This window comes from Salvelinus fontinalis, chromosome 24, assembly GCF_029448725.1.
Source record: "Salvelinus fontinalis isolate EN_2023a chromosome 24, ASM2944872v1, whole genome shotgun sequence".
In the NCBI taxonomy this organism is placed as follows: domain Eukaryota; kingdom Metazoa; phylum Chordata; class Actinopteri; order Salmoniformes; family Salmonidae; genus Salvelinus; species Salvelinus fontinalis.
Genome location: NC_074688.1, coordinates 31,582,850 through 31,604,158, shown reverse-complemented (window position 1 = coordinate 31,604,158; position 21,309 = coordinate 31,582,850). Strand labels below are relative to the sequence as shown.

The 21,309-nt window shown below is 47.5% G+C and overlaps 1 protein-coding gene across 2 annotated transcripts in view; it reads left to right on the top strand.

The window, feature by feature from the left end:
* Positions 1-21,309, top strand: part of LOC129822294 (seizure protein 6 homolog) — a 166,290-nt gene that overhangs the window by 80,295 nt on the left and 64,686 nt on the right. For both annotated transcript variants that reach the window (XM_055880451.1, XM_055880450.1), the window contains exons 2-3: positions 3,170-3,946; positions 5,413-5,546. In XM_055880451.1, coding sequence (XP_055736426.1) covers positions 3,170-3,946; positions 5,413-5,546 — 911 coding nt within the window. The remainder of the gene's footprint in view (positions 1-3,169; positions 3,947-5,412; positions 5,547-21,309) is intronic.

Genomic DNA, 21,309 nt, shown 5'->3' with positions numbered 1-21,309 from the left:
TCGAGATATTAGCTGATGTACGAAGGGCTATATAAAATAAACTTGATTGATTGATTGAAAACCAGCCCCGTCGCGGACCAGGATGTCTTGCTCCCAGACAGACTAAATAACTTTTTTGCTCGCTTTGAGGACAGTACAGTGCCACTGACACGGCCCGCTACCAAAACCTGCGGGCTCTCCTTCAGGGCAGCCGAGGTGAGTAAAACATTTAAACGTGTTAACCCCCGCAAGGCTGCAGGCCCAGACGGCATTCCCAGCCGCGTCCTCAGAGCATGCGCAGACCAGCTGGCTGGTGTCTTTACGGACATATTCAATCAATCCTTATCCCAGTCTGCTGTTCCCACATGCTTCAAGAGGGCCACCATTGTTCCTGTTCCCAAGAAAGCTAAGGTAACTGAGCTAAACGACTACCGCCCCGTAGCACTCACTTCCGTCATCATGAAGTGCTTTGAGAGACTAGTCAAGGACCATATCACCTCCACCCTACCTGACACCCTAGACCCACTCCAATTTGCTTACCGACCCAATAGGTCCACAGACGACGCAATCGCAACCACACTGCACTCTGCCCTAACCCATCTGGACAAGAGGAATACCTATGTGAGAATCCTGTTCATCGACTGCAGCTCAGCATTTAACACCATAGTACCCTCCAAACTCGTCATCAAGCTCGAGACCCTGGGTCTCGACCCCGCCCTGTGCAACTGGGTACTGGACTTCCAGACGGGCCGCCCCCAGGTGGTGAGGGTAGGTAACAACATCTCCACCCCACTGATCCTCAACACTGGGGCCCCACAAGGGTGCGTTCTGAGCCCTCTCCTGTACTCCCTGTTCACCCACGACTGCATGGCCATGCACGCCTCCAACTCAATCATCAAGTTTGCGGACGACACTACAGTGGTAGGCTTGATTACCAACAATGACGAGACGGCCTACAGGGAGGAGGTGAGGGCCCTCGGAGTGTGGTGTCAGGAAAATAACCTCACACTCAACGTCAACAAAACAAAGGAGATGATTGTGGACTTCTGGAAACAGTAGAGGGAGCACCCCCCTATCCACATCGGGTAGTAGTGGAGAGGGTAGTAAGTTTTAAGTTCCTCGGTGTACACATCACGGACAAACTGAATTGGGCCACCCACAGACAACGTTGTGAAGAAGGCGCAGCAGCGCCTCTTCAACCTCAGGAGGCTGAAGAAATTCAGCTTGTAACCAAAAGCACTCACAAACTTCTACAGATGCACAATCGAGAGCATCCTGTCGGGCTGTATCACCGCCTGGTACGGCAACTGCTCCGTCCACAACCATAAGGCTCTCCAGAGGGTAGTGAGGTCTGCACAACGCATCACCGGGGGCAAACTACCTGCCCTCCAGGACACCTACACCACCCGATGTCACAGGAAGGCCATAAAGATCATCATGGACAACAACCACCCGACCCACTGCCTGTTCACCCCGCTATCATCCAGAAGGCGAGGTCAGTACAGGTGCATCAAAGCAGGGACCGAGAGACTGAAAAACAGCTTCTCAAGGCCATCAGACTGTTAAACAGCGACCACTAACATTTAGTGGCCGCTGCCAACATACTGACTCAACTCCAGCCACTTTAATAATGGGAATTGATGGAAATGTATGTAAAAATGTATCACTAGCCACTTTAAACAATGCCACTTAATATAATGTTTACATACCCTACATTACTCATCTCATATGTATATGTATATACTGTACTCTATATCATCTACTGCATCTTGCCATCTTTATGTAATACATGTATCACTAGCCACTTTAAACTATGCCACTTTATGTTTATATACCCTACATTACTCATCTCATAAGTATATACTGTACTCTATACCATCTACTGCATCTTGCCTATGCCGTTCTGTACCATCACATTCATATATCTTCATGTACATATTCTTTATCCTTTTACACTTGTTTAGTAGTTGTGGAATTGTTAGGTTAGATTACTCGTTGGTTATTACTGCATTGTCGGAACTAGAAGCACAAGCATTTCGCTACACTCGCATTAACATCTGCTAACCATGTGTATATGACAAATAAAATTTGATTTGATTTGATTTGGCCCGACAAACCAGTGCCCCCGCACATTGGCTAACCGGGCTATCTACATTGTGTCCCGCCACCCACCACCCGCCAACCCCTCTTTTACTCTACTGCTACTCTCTGTTTATCATATATCCATAGTCACTTTAACTGTACATTCATGTACATACTACCTCAATCAGCCTGACTAACTGGTGCCTGTATGTAGCATGCCTACTGTTAAAGCCTCGCTACTGTATAGCCTCGCTATTGTTATTTTTCACTGTCTTTTTACTGTTGTTTTTATTTCTTTACTTACCTATTGTTCACCTAATACCTTTTTTGCACTGTTGGTTAGAGCCTGTAAGTAAGCATTTCACTGTAAGGTCTACACCTGTTGTATTCGGCGCACGTGACAAATAAACTTTGATTTGATTTGTACGCCTATGTAGATATTCCTTTAAAAATCAGCTGTTTCTAGCTATAATAGTCATTTACAACAGTAACAATGTCTACACTGTATTTCGGATCAATTTGATGTTTTTTTTAATGGACGAAAAATGTGCTTTTCTTTCAAAAACATGGATATTTCTAAAAGACCCTAAACTTTTGAATGGTAGTATATACAGTATATATACTAACATTGTGAAGAGAGGAACCATTCCAGGCTCCTGGTAGGCTGCTGTAGGTTGACAGGCTCCTGGTAGGCTGTGGTAGGATGACAGGCCCCTGGTAAGCTGCAGTAGGATGAAAGGCTTTTGGTAGTCTGAAGTAGGATGACAGGCTCCTGGAGTGCTCTAGATTACATCTGAAGGTGCATAAAGGGGGAGATCCATTTAATTTCCCACATTTGACATAGGCCATCATATAGGCTCATTAAAGCAGCTAAAGAATTCATATTTACTAATTGATGAGGAGGAGTAGAAACCATTGAAATAAGCAATCACAGAGAATCTCTTTGGGCTTCACTGCCCTGTGTTTTCAGAAGGGACTCTTATCAAAACCTACAGCATGTTACAGCGCGACGCTTATCTGCTCTAAACAGTTTTGGGATATTATCCTATTATTCCTGTGTGACACAAAATGTACCTGATATTTATGTGCTCTGTGTGTGTTGTTCCAGGCTCCTATTCTGAGGATGGGACGTCCGTCACACAGAGGGAACATTCTGAGAGTGGTGGCCCCAGCCTGTACCCCACCACACGGGACACTGACAGAGAGGTCAGAGAGGTCAGGTCCCTGGTGACAACCGCCCCGACCCTGAACGCCCACAACCACCACCCTCTCTACAAGGGCTTCCTCTTACAGGAGTCCCTCCAAGGACAAAGGCATTTCTTTGAGGACAGTGGGGGTGTGGAGAACCACCCCGCTATGCCACCCTCAGGTCCCCACTATGCCAGGGACCCCTCCTCCACTCACACGGTGCCACACAAGGACGCGCTAGTTTTCTCCGATGTTGCCTCAACCACTACCGCTGTGGCAACAGCCATGTCACCGTTGGCAACAAAGGGCAGCGTTGCTCCAGAGGGGAGTGTCTCTGTGAATCAGAGAGTGGCGTTGACCAATGGCAGGGGAGGAAGGACAGAGGAAGCTGATGCCATGGATACCCTGACCACTCCTGTCATGCACACCTCCGCTCCCTCTCCCCGCTCAAACACCCCCAACATGGCTGCTCCTATGGGTGACATGTACTCTGAGGTCCCCACTGCATCCACCATGACTCCCCCAGCCTTGACCACTTTAGTGGAGCAAGATGCAGGGAAGTCAGAAGAACACAACATGAGCCACGCCAGTGATGGGATAGAGATTGGGACATCGGCAGTATCTGGTGCTGTGGATGAGGAGACCACTTCGACCACTATAACCACAACCACCAACATCACCACCATGCACCACCCAGGTAATGTAACACATGTAACACATGTCTTCATTGTGAAGGTATAATGAACAGCAAGCTCAGATTCTCATGCAGTCCTAGAGATAATCCTGGGCCTTGGTGGGTTGTAAAGTGACTGTGTTTCACCATTTCCAACAGAGCAGCCCTGTGTCTGTCTGTCTGAGAGACCAGTGTGCTCACTCTCAATCCTCTTGTTTGCAGCTCACATATCTAAACAACAAATGGGCTTAAATTAATTATAACATCAGTATTCCTCCTCCTCTCACACTCAATCAAGTGGTCCTGAAATGGAGTGGAAACCAGATTGCAAACATGAGATACTGAGACACATTTGTGTTATGGTGGGAGTGAAGAAGGAGAACTTTCAGCCCTCTCATAGACTAGACATAACATAGTAAATGCAAATACAGGACACTCAAATTATTATGTTAGGTTTGGTATGGTTACATAAGACAGAAGGTTGCTTAAGGCAAAAAAACAAGAGGGTGACTGGTTGGGACGGATGGGTTGACATTTAACGTGAACGTCTAGCAACCCAAAGGTTGTGTGTTCGAATCTCATCACTGACAACTTTAGCATTTTAACTAATTAGCATCTTTGCAAATACTTACTACTTTTTTAGCTACTTTGTTAGCTAACCCTTTCCCCTAACTTTAACCCTAACCCCTAACCCTAACCCCTGGCCTAGCAAACGTTAGCCACCTAGCTAACATTAGCTTTAGCCATCTAGGTAACGTTAGCCACAATAAATTGGAATTGGTATTGCAAATTCCTAACATTATTGTGCGAATTGCAATTCCTAACATATCATACAAATGGATGATGGACAACCACAAATGAATACATACTATACTGAACATAACATATCATACTAAATGGAGGGAGATAGATTTACATTTACTATGTTATATCTACCCCTGAGTCCAGTTTGGAATCTTAGAGTGGAATGCTCCAGACGCAGGCTCTGCATAATTTGTGCTTTACCCACTGGGACCCCTTAATAAGGGGTCCCATAACTGAAGAAACGTGCGACCCGGGGATGTGTGTGCTTTGGGGACCTGTCATCCCTCTCTCTGGAGGAAACTCAAAGATAGAAATTAAACAAGGCAGTCGAACAGAAAGACCTCAAGGCAACCAGAAAATAGTCTGTGGTCATTCCCTCCACCTGATCTGTCCCTCGAGCACACAACCAAAGAGGAGAGAGAGAGGGCCCCACACTATTAAAGTGGGGGGTGCTGGTGTGAGTGAGAGAGAGAGAGCGCTAATGGGACCAGCGAGGGTTCTTTTGGAGTGAGGGGGTGTCTTACTTACTTAGGCACATCTCTCCTTTGGAGCATAGGCCATCGACAAAACCTCTCCAACGCACTCTGCTCTAGGCAGTCTTCTCCAGATTGTTCCCCCCATGCCGGTTAGTTATGGGTTGTCACTGGTCCTCAATGTTTTGCTCTCTGTATTTTCTGTCCTTGCAGCTCCCTGCATCTTCAACTTGACATCACCAGAGGGCTACATAGAGACGCCCCAGCCATCCAGCTCTCATTACTACTCCTCTGTGGACTGCACCTACACCGTCACGGTCTACATGGGCTATGGAGTAGAGATACAGGTCAGACCGCCACTATTATTGCCAGAAGACTATTCATTGTGTCCATCAAAAGCAGTGATTGTCTATAAAAGGATGGTAGATTAAACATGGCAACACACAAGACTGGCACATCCTGTTGAGAAATTACATTAGATATCCAAATGCAACATCCAAAATGGGCATTTGGCTCATTGGCAGTAGCACACTAGTTCTTCAAAATGATGATGGCCACTCAGTCGCCAAGGTCTTTACTGTCATTCTGCAGCGACTGACCTTTGGAAGCTGATTTGAACAGGGAATCTGCCTCCACCTGAACCGCCTCATTCACATGATTAACTCTCCAGCTACACTTCCTGCTCTCATAAAATACACAATAGCCATTACCCCTCTGACAATCCAGATGTTTGGCCTAATATATTTTGGATGAAAATGGATATGTATCACAAGTCATTCTCAATGATGCATCCCAGCTGCTTCCTGTCTTCAGCGAAAGAGGAGAAAATGAGGAGGAGGAGGGTGGAGAGAGGGTGGAGGTGAACATTCCTCCTCTCCTCTGTTCCTCCTCTTATTGCCTGCCTGTGCTTTTTATCACCCGGGACATCAGCACATGTATATATCCATCTTCTCTCTCATTGTCTTTAATTATTCTAAGTGATTTAGATTTAGAGCTTCTTCTCTTCATCAATTACTTATGGATTATGTTTGTCTACGGGACTCTTTTAATGCCTTCCTGCTAAAATGTCTCCACAGATCCTCTTAACTTCATTAAAGAGATCTTACCCTCGGGTTGATTGACTAAATAGTATGGGATTTAGACAATGTTTGGATCACGCCTTTACACCCGCTATACCCCTCTACACCTAGTCTACACCCCTCTACACCCCCGTACATCCCGCTACACCCTTCTACACCCATCTACACAATACAGCCCCTCTACACCACACCATAGCTCACCACACTGAATCTACATCATTCTATACCCTTCTACATGCAATCTAAACCCCTCTACAGCCCTATACAGCCCTCTACAGTCTTTTACAGCCCTCTACAATCCTGTACAGCCCTCTACACCTCTCTCCGCCCAGTCTACACCCCTCTAAACCCATCTACATGCCTCTAAACCATTCTACACCCCTCTACAGATCTCTACAGCCCTCTACAGCTCTCTGCAGTCTTTTACAGCCCTCTACAATCCTGTACAGCCCTCTACACCTCTCTCCACCCAGTCTACACCCCTCTAAACCCATCTACATGCCTCTAAACCATTCTACACCCCTCTACTGATCTCTACAGCCCTCTACAGCCCTCTACAGTCTTTTACAGCCCTCTACAATCCTGTACAGCCCTCTACACCTCTCTCCACCCAGTCTACACCCCTCTAAACCCATCTACACTCATCTACACTCATCTACACCCCTCTATACCATTCTACACCCCTCTAAACCCAGTCTACACCCCCTACACCCTTCTAAACCCCCTTACATCCGAGCCCTCTACAACCCTCTACACCACTCTATATCCATCTACACCCCTTTACATCCCTCTACGGCTTTCTACACCTCTCTACACCCCTTACACCCCCAGCGCTCTACACCTCTCTACAACCGTCTACACCAAGTCTACACCCAGTCTACACCCATCTACACCCTCTAGACCCAACAGGCCTCTACACACCTCTACACCCATCTACACCCCTCTACACCCCTCTACACCCCTCTACAGCTCTCTACATCCCTCTACACCCCTCTACAGCCCTCTACAGCCCTCTACACCCCTCTACAACAGCCTACTACCCCCCCAACCCTCTACAACCCTCTAAACCGCTCTACACCCAGTCTACACCTATCTACAGCGTCGAAGCCCTCCCTTCACCACAAACCCACACACCCTCTACACCCCATACAGCCTACTAAACCCCTAGCCCTCTAAACCCCTTTACACCTCTTTACAGCTTTCTAAACCCCCCTACACCCCCCTACACCTCTCTACACCACTCTACAGCCCTCTAAACCACCCTACACCTCTCTACATCCCCTACACCTCTCTACACCACTCTACAGCCCTCTAAACCACCCTACACCTCTCTACATCCCCTACACCCCTGTACACCTCTCTACAGCCCTCTAAACCATCCTACACCTCTCTACTCCCCCCCACACCCCTGTAAACCTCTCTACACCACTCTACAGCCCTCTAAACCACCCTACACCTCTCTACTCCCTCCTACACCCCTGTACACCTCTCTACACCACTCTACGACCCTCTAAACCACCCTACACCTCTCTACGCACCCCTACAGCCTACCCAACCCAGTCTACATCCCTCTACACCCATCTGCACTCGTCTACACCCTTCTAAACCATTCTACACCCCTCTAAACCCAGTCTACACCCACCCATCTACACCCCTCTACACCTCCAGCCCTCTACACCCGTCTACACACCTCTAAAACCCTCTACAACCCTCTACACCTCCCTAGACCTCCAGCCCTCTACACAGGTCTACACACCTCTAAAACCCTCTACAACCCTCTACACCCCTCTACACCTCCCTACACCTCCAGCCCTCTACAACCATTCTACACCCCTCTAAACCCAGTCTACACCCACCCATCTACACCCCTCTACACCTCCAGCCCTCTACACCCGTCTACACACCTCTAAAACCCTCTACAACCCTCTACACCCCTCTACACCTCCCTACACCTCCAGCCCTCTACACCCGTCTACACACCTCTAAAACCCTCTACAACCCTCTACACCCCTCTACACCTCTCTACACCTCCAGCCCTCTACACCCGTCTACACACCTCTAAAACCCTCTAAAACCCTCTACAACCCTCTACACCCATCTACACCCCTCTACACCTCCAGCCCTCTACAGTCGTCTACACACCTCTAAAACCCTCTACAACCCTCTACACCCCTCTACACCTCCAGCCTCTACACCCGTCTACACACCTCTAAAACCCTCTACAACCCTCTACACCCATCTACACCCCTCTACACCTCCAGCCCTCTACAACCGTCTACACACCTCTAAAACCCTCTACAACCCTCTACACCCCTCTACACCTCCCTACAACTCCAGCCCTCTACACCCGTCTACACACCTCTAAAACCCTCTACAACCCTCTACACCCCTCTACACCTCCCTACACCTCCAGCCCTCTACACCCGTCTACACTCCTCTACAGCATTCTACACCCATCTACTCCCCACTACACCCCACTAGACACCCTACACCCCTCTGCATCCCCCACATCCTCCAGCCCTCTACACCCTTCTAAACCCCTTTACAACCCTCTACACACATTTACACCCCTCTACACCAAGTCTACACCCCAATACACCCCCAGCACTCTATACCCTCTCCACCCCTCTCCACCCAGTCTATACCCCTCCACAGCCCTCTTCACCTCAATACACCCCCATACACCCTACACCGCCTTACACCTCCCTATACCCCATAGCCTTCTACACCCATCCACACCCCTCTACAGCCCTCGACACCCCCTACAACCCACTACAACCCCCCAGCAATGTATACTGGTCTACACCCTCTATAACCAGTCTACACTCCTCTACACCTCTCTACACCCCCCCCCCTACACCCAATATATGCCGCTTTACAGCTCTCTACACCCCCATAGACCTCTCTATACCCCCCAGCCCTATAAACCTGTCTACACCTCCTCTACACCCCACTACACCACCCTCTACACCCCTCTTCACCCCTACCCCCACTACACCTCCTCTACACCCCACTACACTGCCCTCTACACACCCTTACCCACCCCAATACACCCCCAGCACTCTATACCCTCTCCACCCCTCTCCACCCAGTCTATACCCCTCCACAGCCCTCTTCACCTCAATACACCCCCATACACCCTACACCGCCTTACACCTCCCTATACCCCATAGCCTTCTACACCCATCCACACCCCTCTACAGCCCTCGACACCCCCTACAACCCACTACAACCCCCCAGCAATGTATACTGGTCTACACCCTCTATAACCAGTCTACACTCCTCTACACCTCTCTACACCCCCCCCCCTACACCCAATATATGCCGCTTTACAGCTCTCTACACCCCCATAGACCTCTCTATACCCCCCAGCCCTATAAACCTGTCTACACCTCCTCTACACCCCACTACACCACCCTCTACACCCCTCTTCACCCCTACCCCCACTACACCTCCTCTACACCCCACTACACTGCCCTCTACACACCCTTACCCACACTACACCTTCTTTACACCTCCTCTACACCCCCTACACCCACCTGTCTACACCCCTCTACACTCCCTACACCCCACTACAATCACTCTACAAGTGTCTACACCCCTTTAAACCCAGTCTACAAGTGTCTACACCCCTTTAAACCCAGTCTACACCTGTCTACAAGTGTCTACACCCGTCTAAACCCAGTCTACAAGTGTCTACACCCCTTTAAACCCAGTCTACAAGTGTCTACACCCCTCTAAACCCAGTCTACAAGTGTCTACACCCCTTTAAACCCAGTCTACACCTGTCTACAAGTGTCTACACCCGTCTAAACCCAGTCTACAAGTGTCTACACCCGTCTAAACCCAGTCTACAAGTGTCTACACCCCTTTAAACCCAGTCTACAAGTGTCTACACCCCTTTAAACCCAGTCTACAAGTGTCTACACCCCTTTAAACCCAGTCTACAAGTGTCTACACCCGTCTAAACCCAGTCTACAAGTGTCTACACCCCTTTAAACCCAGTCTACAAGTGTCTACACCCCTTTAAACCCAGTCTACAAGTGTCTACACCCCTCTAAACCCAGTCTACAAGTGTCTACACCCCTCTAAACCCCTGTCTACACCCGTCTACAAGTGTCTACACCCGTCTATACCCCCTTTATACCCCTCTACGTCCCCCTACAACCCCTACACCCCACTATACCCCACTACACTCCCCTACATCCGTAGCCTTCTACACCACTCTACACCCCACTACACCTCCTCTACACACCTCTACACCCCCTATACCTACACCTCACTACACCCAGTCTATACCCCTTTACACCCTTCTACACCCAGTCAACACCCCTCTACACCCTACACCACTCTAAACCCCTATACAACCAGTATACGCCCTCCACAGCCCTCCATACACATCTACACCATTCTACACCACTAAACACCCCCCTACACCCAGCTATCAACACCCCCCTACACCTCTCTACACCCCCAGCCCCCTACACCCCTATACAGCCCTTTACACCCAGTCTACTCCCCTCTACACCCCCCCTACATCATACTATACCCCTCTACACCCCATTACATTCCCATACACCCTATAGCCCTACACCCCTTTACAACCCCTTACACCTCCTTAATACCCCTCCAAACCCCCTGACCCAACACTCAACGACACAGAGTCTATACCCCTCTACACCCCCTACATCATAAACTCATCTACACCTCTATACACCCAGTCTATACCCCTCTACACCCTTCTACACCCAGTTTATACCCCTCTACACCCCTCTACACCCAGTCTATACCCCTCTATATCCCTCAACAACCCTATACACCCGCTACAACACTCTACACCTAGTCTACACCCCTTTACATCCCCCTAGCCCTCTACATCCCTCTACACTCTACACCCAGTGTACACCCCTCTACAGCACTATACACCCCCTTACACCACCCCTCTACACCCAGTCTATACCCACATTACAGCCCTCTACACCACCCTACACCCCTATACACACAGTCTACTGCCCTCTACACCCCTTTACACCCCTCTTCACCCCACTACACCCAGTCTACACCCCTCTATACCCCTCTACACCATACACCCCCTACATCCCTCTACACCCCTTTACATCATATAGCCCTCTACCCCTCTATACACCAAGTCTATACCCCTCTACACCACGCTACAACCCTCTACACCCAGTCTACATCCCTTTACACCCCCCTACACCCCCAAGCCTCCTACAACCCTCTACACTACACCCAGTGTACACCCCTATACAGCCCTCCACTGCCGTTTACACCCCAAACACCACCCTACACCCAGTCTACAGCCCTCTACAACCCCCTACTCTCTACACCCCCTACAACCCACTTCACCAACCAGCCCTTTACACCCCTCTACACCCAGTTTACTCCCAACTACACCCCACTACATCATACTATACCCCTCTACATCCCCATACACCCTTCTACACCCCCCTACCCCCACTACACCGCCTCTACAACCCTCTACACCCCCCTACCCCCACTACACCTCCTCTACACCCCACTACACCTCCTCTACACCCCTCTTCACCCCCCTACCCCCACTACACCACCCTCTACACCCCTCTTCACCCCCTACCCCCACTACACCACCCTCTACACCCCTCTTCACCCCCCTACCCCACTACACCACCCTCTACACCCCTCTTTACCCCCCTACCCCCACTACACCACCCTCTACACCCCTCTTTACCCCCCTACCCCCACTACACCACTCTCTACACCCCTCTTCATCCCCCTACCCCCACTACACCACCCTCTACACCCCTCTTCACCCCCCTACCCCCACTACACCACCCTCTACACCCCTCTTCACCCCCCTACATCCCCATAGAAATGTTTTAAAGTGAATTTCCTGAATTCTTTTCCAGTTTTACCCCACTACATCCCCATACACCCTTTAGCCCTCTACACCCCCCTACACCCTTTTAAATCCCTCTTCACTCCTCTACACCCCATTACACCTTCTCTACACCCCCTGACCCGATACCCCACTAGACCCAGTCTATACCCCTCTAAACTCCTCTACATCCCTCTACATCCCTTTACATCATATACCCCTCTACACCACTATACACTGAATCTATACCCCTCTACACACGGTCTACACCCCTTTACAACCATCTAAACCCATCTACAGCCCTCTACAGCCCCCTTACACCCCTCTACACCCCCACTAAATCCAGTTTATACCTCTCTACACCCCACTACAACCCTCTACACCCCCAGCCCTCTACACACCTCTAAACCCCTCTACAGCCCTCCACCACCCTCTACACCCATATACACCACTCTAACCCCCTACACCCACCCGTCTACACCCAGTCTACACCCCTCGACAGCCCTATACACCCCCTACACTCTACACCCCTATACACCCATCTGCACCCCTCTACACTCAGTCTACTCCCCACTACACCCACTACATCATATCCCTCTACACCCCTCTTCACCCCTTTACAACCCCCGTCACCCCACTACACCTCCTCTACACCCCTCTCCACCCACTGACCCTACACACCACTAAACCCAGTCTATACCCCTCTACACCATACACCCCTATACAATCAGTCTACACCTATTTACAACCCTCTATACCAAGTGCAGGCTCTATCCTGTTGGGGGCCCTTCCCAAACCTCACGGGCAAACAATTTTGAGAGCCCCCCCCCCCTTGACAGCGGAGAGGAATGTACACTGCTCAAAAAAATAAAGGGAACACTTAAACAACACAATGTAACTCCAAGTCAAGCACATTTGTGGCCTGCTGGAGGTCATTTTGCAGGGCTCTGGCAGTGCACCTCCTTGCACAAAGGCGGAGGTAGCGGTCCTGCTGCTGGGTTGTTGCCCTCCTACGGCCTCCTCCACGTCTCCTAATGTACTGGCCTGTCTCCTGGTAGCGCCTCCATGCTCTGGACACTACGCTGACAGACACAGCAAACCTTTTTTGCCACAGCTCGCATTGATGTGCCATCCTGGATGAACTGCACTACCTGAACCACTTGTGTGGGTTGTAGACTCCGTCTCATGCTACCACTAGAGTGAAAGCACCGCCAGCATTCAAAAGTGACCAAAACATCAGCCAGGAAACATAGGAACTGAGAAGTGGTCTGTGGTCACCACCTGCAGAACCATTCCTTTATTGGAGTGTCTTGCTAATTGCCTATAATTTCCACCTTTTGTCTATTCCATTTGCACAACAGCATGTGAAATTTATTGTCAATCAGTGTTGCTTCCTAAGTGGACAGTTTGATTTCACAGAAGTGTGATTGACTTGGAGTTACATTGTGTTGTTTAAGTGTTCCCTTTATTTTTTTGAGCAGTGTATGTTTTAAAGTGCATTTCCTGCTATTTTTTTCCACCATAGGGTGGGGAGAATTTTTTTCTATTTTTACCACTATACCCCTCTACATCAAGTCTACACCCCGCTACACCCCACTAAATCCAGTATAAACCTCTATACACCCCACTACAACCCTCTGCACCCAGTCTACACCTCTATACACCCCTATACACCCCCCTACCCACCCATCTACACCCCTCTAAACCAGTCTACAGCCCTCTATGACCCCCTACACCCCTAATAACACATCTACACCTCTCTACACCCAGTCTATTCCCCTCTACACACACTACATCCCCATATACCCTATAGCCCTCTACACCCCTTTACACCCCTCTTCACCCCACTACACCTCCTCTATACCCCTCTACACCCCCGGACCCTACACCCCACTACACCAAATCTATACCCCGCTACACCCCCTACATCCCTCTACACTGAGTCTATACCCCTCTGCACACAGTCTACCCCCCTTTACACCCATCTACACACATCTACATCATACACCCCTCTACACCAAACACCACTCTACAATCAGTCTACACCCATTTACAACACTCTACACCCAGGGCAGGCTCTACACCTTTTGGGGCACTAAGCGAGATTTGTTTTGGGGCCCCTCCCAAACCTTGTGGGCAAAGTATTTTAGTAACCCCACCCAATCAGGACGGTGAAAGGAAATGTATGTTTTAGAGTTTAAAAAATCCAGTTTTACAGCTAATTTCCTGCAGTTCTACACATTTTGCCATGACTTATGCCATGTTAATGATATCTGAGTGAGAGGGACTAACAAAATCAATAGGGGCCCCCTGGAGGTCAGGGCCCCTGGACACTTGCCCTGCGTGACTGGTTGGTATTCGGCCATGATGACTACAAGTTTAGATAGCTGATGAGACTAATTTACACATCACATGTTTTTTATCTGACATTGTAAAGGTTTTCTTCCAGGGGTGAAGGAGAGGACCAAAGTGCAGCGCGGCTAATGTTAAACATGTTTAATATAATAACAAGTGAACACTACAAACAACAAACAAAATAACAAACCGTGAAAACCGAGACAGTCCTATCTGGTGCAGAACAAACACAGAGACAGGAAACAAACACCCACAAAATCCCAACACAAAACAAGCCTCCTATATATGAGTCTCAATCAGAGACAACGACTACCATCTGTCTCTGATTGAGAACCCACACTAGGCTGACATAGAAACAGACAAACTAGACACACAACATAGAATTCCCACCCAGCTCACGTCCTGACCAACTAAACACATACAAAACAACAGAAAACAGGTCAGGAACGTGACAGACATGGCATATTGAGTGACTGTCAGTGACTGACGTAAGAAAATAAAAATTGCTGTTGCACAACCAAATGTTGAACTTGCACCTTATGTATTCTACTTTTCTAACTCTCTTTTTTTGCTGTTGGGTTGGGGGCCCCTTAGTAGCCTGGGACCCTAATCGACCACTTATGTCGCTTATGCCTGGAGCTGCCACACCCCTCTATAGCCCAATACACCCCTCTATACCCCTCTGCACTTCAGCTGGTATCAAGTCTACTGCCGCTCCCTCTCTCTGGCGCTCGTTGTCGCCAGTTTACTCATTATTATACACACCTGCCACCATCGTTACGCGCTCCTGCGCCTTATGAGACCTGGACTCCATCACCTTCCTGATTACCTCCCCCATATCTGTCACTCCCCTTGGTTCTTTCCTCAGGCGTTATTGACTCTGTTTCTATTTCATGTCAGTACAGAACAAGAAACACAAAAACATACAATGTTCTGTACTATGTTCTGTTTACTATTAACTTTGCGCTCCCTGTACTTGCTTCCCAACTTCCAGCGTACACATTACAGGTGGCTTAATGGTCAGATAGTCGATTTGTGTCATCGCGTTCCTTAAAGACTGGGTTGATAGTTCCTCTTATCTGGAAATCTTTTGGATTAATCTACTTCAAAGGACTTCTCTAGGCCAGGGGGCTTTATAGAATGAGGGTCTGAACAACTCCAGTTTATCATCCACTTTAGAGTAAGGATTTAAACATTTGCCTTCATGTAGGGCTCAGAAGATCAAGACTGATGTGGATTATTCCTTGGGCAGTATTTGTTTATTTTCTGTGTGGAATTGTCCTGCTTTGTGGTCTATGTCCATCACCTGCCTAGTGCATTGCTCCATCAGAACATTGGGTCTTCAGTATTGACTGCTCCAACACTGCCTGAGAGTGGAGGAAGGGAGGGATGTAGAGAGAGTGAGACAGAGATTTGCTTAAAAAGTGTTTCCACTTCTGAAACTCCCCAAGTCCATATAGTATTTCACCCCCACCTCAACAAGTCCACATAGTATACCACCCTCAACTCCACCAAGTCCATATAGTATTTCACCCCCACCTCAACAAGTCCACATAGTATACCACCCTCAACTCCACCAAGTCCATATAGTATTTCACCCCCACCTCAACAAGTCCACATAGTATACCACCCTCAACTCCACCAAGTCCATATAGTATTTCACCCTCAACTCCACCAATTCCTTATAGTATTTCACCCTCAACTCCACCAAGTCCATGTAGTATTTCACCCTCAAATCCACCAAGTCCATATAGTATTTCACCCCCACCTCAACAAGTCCATATAGTATACCACCCTCAGTTCCACCAAGTCCATATAGTATTTCACCCCCACCTCAACAAGTCCATATAGTATACCACCCTCAGTTCCACCAAGTCCAAAAAGTATACCAGCCTCAACTCCACCAAGTCCATATAGTATACCACCCATACAACTCCAACCAAGTCCATATAGTATTTCACCCTCAACTCCACCAAGTCCAAATAGTATACCACCCTCAACTCCACCAAGTCCAAATAGTATACCACCCTCAACTCCACCAAGTCCATATAGTATACCACCCTCAGTTCCACCAAGTCCAAATAGTATACCACCCTCAACTCCACCAAGTCCAAATAGTATACCACCCTCAACTCCACCAAGTCCAAATAGTATACCACCCTCAACTCCACCATGTCCATATAGTATACCACCCTCAGTTCCACCAAGTCAAAATAGTATACCACCCTCAACTCCACCAAGTCCAAATAGTATACCACCCTCAGTTCCACCAAGTCCATATAGTATACCACCCTCAGTTACACCAAGTCCAAATAGTATACCAGCCTCTGAACTCCACAAATCCATATAGTATTTCACCCTCAACTCCACCAAGTCCATATAGTATTTCACCCTCAACTCCACCAAGTCCATATAGTATTTCACCCTCAACTCCACCAAGTCCATATAGTATTTCACCCTCAACTCCACCAAGTCCATATAGTATTTCACCCTCAACTCCACCAAGTCCATATAGTATTTCACCCTCAACCCATCAAGTCCATATAGTATTTCACCCTCAACTCCACAAAGTTCATATAGTAGTTCACCCTCAACTCCACCAAGTCCATATAGTATACCACCCTCAACTCCACCAAGTCCATAAAGTATTTCACCCTCAACTCCACCAAGTCCATATAGTATTTCACCCTCAACTCCACCAAGTCCATATAGTATACCACCCTCAACTCCACCAAGTCCATATAGTATTTCACTCTCAACTCCACCAAGTCCAAATAGTATACCACCCTCTGCACTCCACAAATCCATGTAGTATACCACCCTCAACTCCACCAAGTCCATATAGTATTTCACCCTCAACTCCACCAAGTCCATATAGTATACCACCCTCACAACTCCACAAATCCATATAGTATACCACCCACACAACTCCAATATGTCAATGTCGTATACCACCCTCAACTCCACCAAGTACATATAGTATACAACCCTCAGTTCCACCAAGTCCACATAGTATACCAGCCTCAACTCAACCAAGTCCATATAGTATACCACCCACACAACTCCACCAAGTCCATATAGTATTTCAACCACAACTCCACCAAGTCCATATAGTATTTCACCCACACAACTCCACCAAGTCCAAATAGTATTTCACCCTCAACTCCACCAAGTCCATATAGTATTTCAACCACAACTCCACCAAGTCCATATAGTATTTCACCCTCAACTCCACCAAGTCCATATAGTATACCACCCTCACAACTCCACAAATCCATATAGTATACCACCCACACAACTCCAATATGTCAATGTCGTATACCACCCTCAACTCCACCAAGTACATATAGTATACAACCCTCAGTTCCACCAAGTCCACATAGTATACCAGCCTCAACTCAACCAAGTCCATATAGTATACCACCCACACAACTCCACCAAGTCCATATAGTATTTCAACCACAACTCCACCAAGTCCATATAGTATACCACCCACACAACTCCACCAAGTCCATATAGTATACCACCCTCACAACTCCACAATTCCATATAGTATACCACCCACACAACTCCACCAAGTCCATATAGTATTTCAACCACAACTCCACCAAGTCCATATAGTATACCACCCACACAACTCCACCAAGTCCATATAGTATTTCACCCTCAACTCCACCAAGTCCATATAGTATTTCATCCTCAACCCAACAAGTCCATATTGTATTTCACTCTCAACTCCACCAAGTCCAAATAGTATACCATCCCCACAACTATACACATCCATATAGTATACCACCCTCACAACTCCACCAAGTCCATTTACTATACCACGCTCAACTCCACCATGTCCATATAGTATTTCACTCTCAACTCCACCAAGTACATATAGTATTTCACCCTCAACTCCACCAAGTCCATATACTATTTCACCCTCACAACTCCACCAAGTCAATATAGTATTTCACCCTCAACTCCATCAAGTCCATATAGTAATTCACCCTCATCTCAACAAGTCCATATAGTATTTCACCTCCAACTCCACCAAGTCCAAATAGTATACCACCCTCACAACTCCACCAAGTCCATGTCCTATACCACCCCAACTCCACCAAGTCCATATAGTATTTCACCCTCAACTCCACCAAGTCCATATAGTATACCACCCTCACAACTCCACAAATCCATATAGTATACTACCCACACAACTCCAATATGTCAATGTCGTATACCACCCTCAACTCCACCAAGTACATATAGTATACAACCCTAAGTTCCACCAAGTCCACATAGTATACCAGCCTCAACTCAACCAAGTCCATATAGTATACCACCCTCACAACTCCACAATTCCATATAGTATACCACCCACACAACTCCACCAAGTCCATATAGTATTTCAACCACAACTCCACCAAGTCCATTTACTATACCACCCTCACAACTCCACCAAGTCTATATAGTATTTCACCCTCAACTCCACCATGTCCATATATTATACCACCTCAACTCCACCAAGTTCATATAGTATTTCACCCTCAACTCCACCAAGTCCATATAGTATTTCATCCTCAACCCAACAAGTCCATATTGTATTTCACTCTCAACTCCACCAAGTCCAAATAGTATACCATCCCCACAACTATACAAATCCATATAGTATACCACCCTCACAACTCCACCAAGTCCATTTACTATACCACGCTCAACTCCACCATGTCCATATAGTATTTCACTCTCAACTCCACCAAGTACATATAGTATTTCACCCTCAACTCCACCAAGTCCATATAGTATTTCACCCTCAACTCCATCAAGTACATATAGTAATTCACCCTCATCTCAACAAGTCCATATAGTATTTCACCTCCAACTCCACCAAGTCCAAATAGTATACCACCCTCACAACTCCACCAAGTCCATGTCCTATACCACCCCAACTCCACCATGTCCATATAGTATTTCACCCTCAACTCCACCAAGTCCATTTGGTATTTCACCCTCAACTTCACCAAGTCCATGAAGTATTTCACCCACAACTCCACCAAGTCTATTTACTATACCACCCTCAACTCCACCAAGTCCATATAGTATACCACCTACACAACTCCACCAAGTCCATATAGTATTTCACCCTCCACTCCACCAAGTTCATATAGTATACCACTCACACAACTCCACCAAGTCCATATAGTATTTCACCCTCAACTCCACTAAGTCCATATAGTATTTCACCCTCACAACCCCACCAAGTCCAAGTCCTATACCACCCTCAACTCCACCATGTCCATATAGTATTTCACCCTCAACTCCACCAAGTCCATATAGTATTTCACCCGCAACTCCACCAAGTCCATTTACTATGCCACCCTCACAACTCCACCAATTCTATATAGTATTTCACCCTCAACTCCACCATATCCATATAGTATACCACCTCAACTCCACCAAGTCCATATAGTATTTTACCCTCAACTCAACCAAGTCCATATAGTATACCACCCTCAGAACTCCACAAATCCATATAGTATACCTCCCACACAACTCCACCATGTCAATGTCGTATACCACCCTCAACTCCACCAAGTCCATATAGTATACAACCCTCAGTTCCACCAAGTCCACATAGTATACCACCCTCACAACTCCACAATTCCATATAGTATACCACCCACACAACTCCACCAAGTCCATATAGTATTTCACCCTCAACTCCAACAAGTCCATATAGTATTTCACCCACAACTCCACCAAGTCCATTTACTATACCACCCTCACAACTCCACCAAGTCTATTTAGTATTTCACCCTCAACTCCACCATGTCCATATAGTATACCACCTCAACTCCACCAAGTCCATATAGTATTTCACCCTCAACTCCAACAAGTCCATATAGTATTTCACCCACAACTCCACCAAGTCCATTTACTATACCACCCTCACAACTCCACCAAGTGTATATAGTATTTCACCCTCAACTCCACCATGTCATATAGTATACCACCTCAACTCCACCAAGTCCATATAGTATTTCACCCTCAACTCCACCAAGTCCATATAGTATTTCACCCTCAGTTCCACCAAGTTCGTATAGTATACCAGCCTCATCTCCACCAAGTCCATATAGTATACCACCCATACAACTCTACCAAGTCCATATAGTATTTCACCCTCAACTCCACCAAGTCCATATAGTATTTCACCCTCAACCCAACAAGTCCATATTGTATTTCACTCTCAACTCCACCAAGTCCAAATAGTATACCATCCCCACAACTATACAAATCCATATAGTATACCACCCTCACAACTCCACCAAATCCATTTACTATACCACCCTCAACTCCACCATGTCCATATAGTATTTCACTCTCAACTCATTACATTTACATTTAAGTCATTTAGCAGATGCTCTTATCCAGAGCGACTTACAAATTGGTGCATTCACCTTATGAAATCCAGTGGGACAACCACTTTACAATAGTGCATCTAAATCTTTTAAGGGGGGGGGGGGGGGGTTAGAAGGATTACTTTATCCTATCCTAGGTATTCCTTAAAGAGGTGGGGTTTCAGGTGTCTCCGGAAGGTGGTGATTGACTCCGCTGACCTGGCGTCGTGAGGGAGTTTGTTCCACCATTGGTGTGCCAGAGCAGCGAACAGTTTTGACTGGGCTGAGCGGGAACTGTACTTCCTCAGAGGTAGGGAGGCGAGCAGGCCAGAGGTGGATGAACGCAGTGCCCTTGTTTGGGTGTAGGGCCTGATCAGAGCCTGAAGGTATGGAGGTGCCGTTCCCCTCACAGCTC